A 5,229-nucleotide genomic window follows, 5' to 3' on the forward strand; every position below is an offset into this window, starting at 1 on the left:
CCATGTTGTTCATGTTCTCAATGTTTGTTTGTTTTTTCAGTTTTCCCATGAATTGCCCCCTCGTTTGAAAGGCATCCTTTTTATTACAGCAATAATCAGTGTTTTACCAAGCACGAAAATGGACGATTGATGTGTTCATAATTTAGACCGTGGTGAAAACAATTTTATTTTACAAGACTTTGAATGTATTGAGCGTTTTCCCGTCGGGGGAACAAGTGCCAGTTGACGGCGACATCACTACTCCAAGAAGTGACTGAGCCCGCGGTTTTCGCCCCAACAACACAAGATTCTCCACCCCCCCCCCCCCCCCCTACTCCCCCACGCCTCCAGACCCCTATCTTAACTGCTCCTTCACAAATAGATACCGACGGTATTTACAGAGAATCATTTATTGCAGGCTGGCACACGTTTATTAATTACAGATGCCTTGCTCAGGCAAATAAACATTGCCATTTCTGACAGGAAGTGGAGATAAAAAATACTCCTATAATACCACGTTTAAAATACGCGAGTTCAATGAAACTAATGAATTATATACACCTTTGCTTGCAAACGTTTCCCGTTAGAGTAATAAAACATGTTGTTTTGATAGACTTTTTAGTTCTTTCGCGGTATAGGGTTTACAATAATACTCTCAATGCACTCAAACACAGTATGGATATCTTGATCAGCGTTAATGTGCTGCCCAGACTCCTCGTAGTACTCCGCGATCTCCTCGATATAGGCCTGGTAATCAGCGATACGGGAGTTGACCGCTGACTCCACGTCTTTCTGACTCTGAAAGGAGGTAACAAAAATTGCGGTGATACAGTGAACAGTCATGTGACCGTGGTCGTAATATTCATGTAAATAAAAATCAAATTCCAAGACTAACCGTTTGTAACCTCTGTTTAACTTCGTTTGTTCGCGGCGGATGGTATATCAGATGATATCTGAAGAGATAAAGAAATCATTTTTAACATTCACAGCGAATGATTCGGACCACAGGCAGGAAAATAAACCCAAAGTTTTTGTCGATCGAAGGCCATCCCCACTGTCCACCAAGTTCTGTACAAAAGCTGTTATTATACATTAAAAGGGACAGTGTCACCATGATTTAGTGCTACTTGAAAATGCAATGAAGGTGTTGTTATTAATTGGAAATCCACTAATAGTGGCCTGGCTTTGCTAAAACGTAATTTACTAGTCATGAAAATTGTTAAAAGGTGGTTTGGCTATGGACGGCTGGGACAGTAGTGGCCTAAAACTTGAAAAAGTCGGGCCGACACTTTTAAGTTTGACAGTGTCAACGAAAATCACTTAAATTACGTTGATTCACACCTTGGAGAATGAATTTATGCCTTTCTTTTGTTGTTCAAAGGTTGTTGACCTCTGAGTGCACCCTCATAATTCTATCATAGTTTACACAAAAACTTAGGAGGCTTCTTGTGATACTGCCCCTTTTATGTAAATTTAAAACAACAAACCCGCCTTCCCACCACCGACATTATTACGGCTATTTTTTTCGTCACCCGAACCAAACCTCACTCAAGTAATTGATGTGGTTAGGAGCCTAGAGGCAAGTGGTCCATACTTGACGGAGCTTATCCCGGTTTCTAGGGATATTTCTACTCCCCCCTGAATGGGATGCTAGTCCATCGCAGGGTAACCATTAGGCCACCGCGCCTCCCATATTGATGTGGTTACACAACGCTCGTTTTACAGGTTTTCGCTCCTCTCAAACTTCGATCAGATGTGTTTCCATAGTATAAATTGTGCTGTTTGCCGATTGTTGCGAAGATTGCAGTGCCTTCTTCAACCTACCTTTCACCAGTAACCGGGTCTACACTTCGTAGGGTCATTCTCTCCAGAATGGTGTCTGTTGGCACATCCATAAAGATCACCCTGAAACAATGATAATCGTTATAAAAAATACTATTTATGGTGTGAGGTATTCTTTTCTACCAACAATGTCATAAAACCTTGGCAAAAATACCTCATCGATAAGAGAAGGCATACAAAAACTATGAAGAAGCGAGTTACGTCCTCCGACACATTGCGTTTAGCGTGTTTCGGCCATCACGCTTTTAGAACGAGGAATATACATTGTGTTTGGCGTGTTTCGCTAGCACACTTTTAAAACGAAGAATATACACACTGCGTTTAGCGTGTTTCGGCCATCACGCTTTTAGAACGAGGAATATACATTGATTAACGAAGATTATACACATTGCGTTTAGCGTGTTTGGGCCATCACGCTTATGCATTGTGTTTGGCGTGTTTCGCTAGCACACTTCTAGTCGTACGACTTTCAGAAAGAATAATATACACATTGCGTTTAGCGTGTTTCGGCCATCACGCTTTTAGAACGAGGAATATACATTGACTACATTGTGTTTAGCGTGTTTCTCCAGTCGACAATTATGTTGTCCACTCGTACGACTTGACAACCCATCGCAGGGCCTTTGCTTAACAACATGATGAAAAATTGTCCATAATGAGACGCATTTCTCCACTCGACAACTATTTTTTTCCAGTCGACAATTATGTACGACTCGTACACTATTGTTTCACGACTCGTACGACTCGTACGATGACATTTACGACTCGTATCAGGTCGTGTATATTGGACATGGATGACTAGGGGAGCTTAAAGAAGGCATAAAATCTGTGTTAAAGTGAGCTGAGAAGCAACCCGTGGTGACTTTAATGAAGGATATGAAAGAAAATGCCACTCCGATCAAATGTTTTGGTCTGCACTTGACTTGGAAAAGAGTTTTCGTTTCCAAGTAGATTTTTCGTTGCTTGTTTCTGTTTGAAGTACACTTTTCTGTCAGGACGTTAGTAAGTTAAAAATATGGGAAAGTTGGATGTGGGAAAGCTTGTATCCAGGTGGGCTTATAACTGTTGTGTTTTTTCGTTAGCTGAAAGATTTTGAAATCAAAGAAATTTTCTACTACATTTCTGAGAATTTGATTGGTCAAGAAAAGAGGAAACCCACGCTCATGAGCATGATGGACGTATGCCACTGACGACGACCTGACAAGAGAGCTATGAGCGTGCTCGAGAGCTCTCGTGCGTCTTCTGATTGGCAACAAGCCGTGTATTTTCACCTGTTAGGTTCATATCCGGCCCTTGTCAGTGACTCCGCTTGTTCCCTTGTCTTGGGAAAACTGTGTATTACCCAGCCTTTAGTCACAGCGTCTAACTGAGCCAGGCGATTTTGTAGCAATTGTAGAACCAAGTCGTCCGGTACTGCGATGAAACAAAACAAAATATAAAGTTAAAAAAGATTGCAGTGCCTCTCTCTACACAATTGTATAAAATGGGTAACGGCAAATTGTAAGGGCACCCTAAAATACCGGCTGAGGGTTGGAGTTAACCAATACTTCTTGCTGCTTCATCTATTTCATGCTACGCCGACCAGCATAAAGCGCCTGTCTGTTAAGCCGGTATGAGAGGCGTGGTGGCCTAATGGTTAGCGCCCTGGACTCCAGATGGAGCGGCCCTGGCTGGGCCATTGTGTTGTGTTCTTGGGTAAGACACTTCACTCTCATAGTGCCTCTCTGAAACCAGGTGTATAAACAGGTAACGACAAATTTAATGCTGGAGGTAACCCTGCGATGGACTAGCATTGCATCCAGGGGTGAGTAGCCCGTGATAAGCACCGGCCTCATGGGCCACTAGGCTCAAACACAGACACGACACGTTAATTTAGCGAATTTAGTGGCGCGAACAAGAAGTGTCGCGAACATAACATGACGCGAAAATTAAGTGACTCACATTAGAGCAGTTTTCAATGGAGTGTCGTAAAACCAAAACCAAAGTAATTATTTTGGCCAATCACAAAGGACACAGACAATCCAGTGAACCAATCAAAACTCGAAGCAAATACATGTAGCCGGCACGAAGCGCGGGAAAACGTGCGCGAGCGAGTCACGATTGGTTTTGGTTTTAGTTCTGATTGGCTGAGAAAGTGGCGCGAGATTTTTAAGCCAATCACTAAGCGTAGCAATGCAAAACCAAAGCAAACGCAATTAACTTTCGACACTCAAGTGAAAACCGCTCTATGTCAATAATCAAGAATGAGTTTAAATGGGTGTTGTGCTCAATTGACTCAAGAACAATAATTCACGTACAAGCATGAACCGCTTGTCGCCATTATGAGAACTGCTCTGTTGTTACTGTTGGCATGTAATCGCACCCTTGCGTTTTTGTTAATTTTGACGTTATTATTCATTTGATAAAGTCGTTTCATTTAATTCAAGGACATGTTAAATAATATTGAGCCTAAGGAAATGTAAATTGTGTCTTACTAAAAAACGCGAAAGCAAAGTGATTCAAACACAAAATTTTCGCAAAATCGCAAAATTAACGTGTCGCGAACATTTCATGTTATAAGGCACCTGTTAAGCCGGTAGGTCAAATATTTTCGGGGACCTACCTAGTTCTTAAGCTTACATTTGTTTCAATACCTACCCATCATGTTTCGCTCAACATACGGTCTTACTGCCTCACCAAGCTTAGAGTCATCCACTAAAGACTGCTTGATCAGCTCTGTACAGGAAACTAAACACGAGGACAAATAGTTTTAGATGAGTACAGCAAATAACATGCGCATATGAATCCTAAAGTGACTACATTACTTGCAAAAAAATTTCGGACGATTTAAATTTCGGACAAAAAAGTGTCCGAAAATGAAACCGTCCGAAATTTTAAGCGTCCGAATTTTTTACAGTAAATTTTAACGGTTTTAGGTACACAGCCGGCGGGCAAACAAACCCGATAATACAAGGAAGGGTTTTGAGATGGCAGAATTAGTGGACACTTTGAGCTCCAAAGCTGTTAGTTTCCTTTATTGAGCGATCTACAGTTGAGACAAAGCCTGAGATATCTAACGGCTTGATAGTATTTGTGTTATTTTCGCGACGAAATATCTGTAAACCTTGAGGATGCAGTAAAACTATCATGTTCACATGTACAGATGTTGTTGCAGTCTAATTCGTGCTTTGTAGGCATAAATTTACTTAAGCTATGTTTCAGCAAAGTGTCCGAAATTTGTCCATAACTAGATAAAAAGTGTCCGAAAATTACGTCTGAAACGAAACGCCCGAAATTTAAACGTCCGAATTTTTTTGCAAGTAATGTACTTCCCAAAAGTAGCCACCCTCTGACAACAGTACCGTAATCATTCGATATAGCGCCCTCCTTCCAATAAGTGTCTTTTTTTAATAAGCGCCTCTATTCCAA

At 41.4% G+C, this 5,229-nt stretch overlaps 2 protein-coding genes across 2 annotated transcripts in view; both read right to left on the reverse strand.

Annotated features, from left to right (window-relative positions):
* The window catches only part of LOC144632078 (adenylate kinase 8-like), a 79,396-nt gene that overhangs the window by 43,913 nt on the left and 30,254 nt on the right, over nt 1-5,229 (reverse strand). The window lies entirely within an intron of this gene.
* LOC144632564 (adenylate kinase 8-like) overlaps nt 340-5,229 on the reverse strand; it is a 6,152-nt gene continuing 1,262 nt past the window's right edge. The window contains exons 2-6 of the mRNA XM_078491238.1: nt 4,459-4,548; nt 3,093-3,234; nt 1,804-1,884; nt 875-932; nt 340-777 (exon numbers count right to left, since the gene is read on the reverse strand). Of these exons, the coding sequence (XP_078347364.1) occupies nt 598-777; nt 875-932; nt 1,804-1,884; nt 3,093-3,234; nt 4,459-4,548 (551 nt within the window). The 3' untranslated portion in view covers nt 340-597. The remainder of the gene's footprint in view (nt 778-874; nt 933-1,803; nt 1,885-3,092; nt 3,235-4,458; nt 4,549-5,229) is intronic.

This window comes from Oculina patagonica, chromosome 1 (assembly GCF_052425735.1).
Source record: "Oculina patagonica isolate OP01 chromosome 1, crgOcupat, whole genome shotgun sequence".
In the NCBI taxonomy this organism is placed as follows: domain Eukaryota; kingdom Metazoa; phylum Cnidaria; class Anthozoa; order Scleractinia; family Oculinidae; genus Oculina; species Oculina patagonica.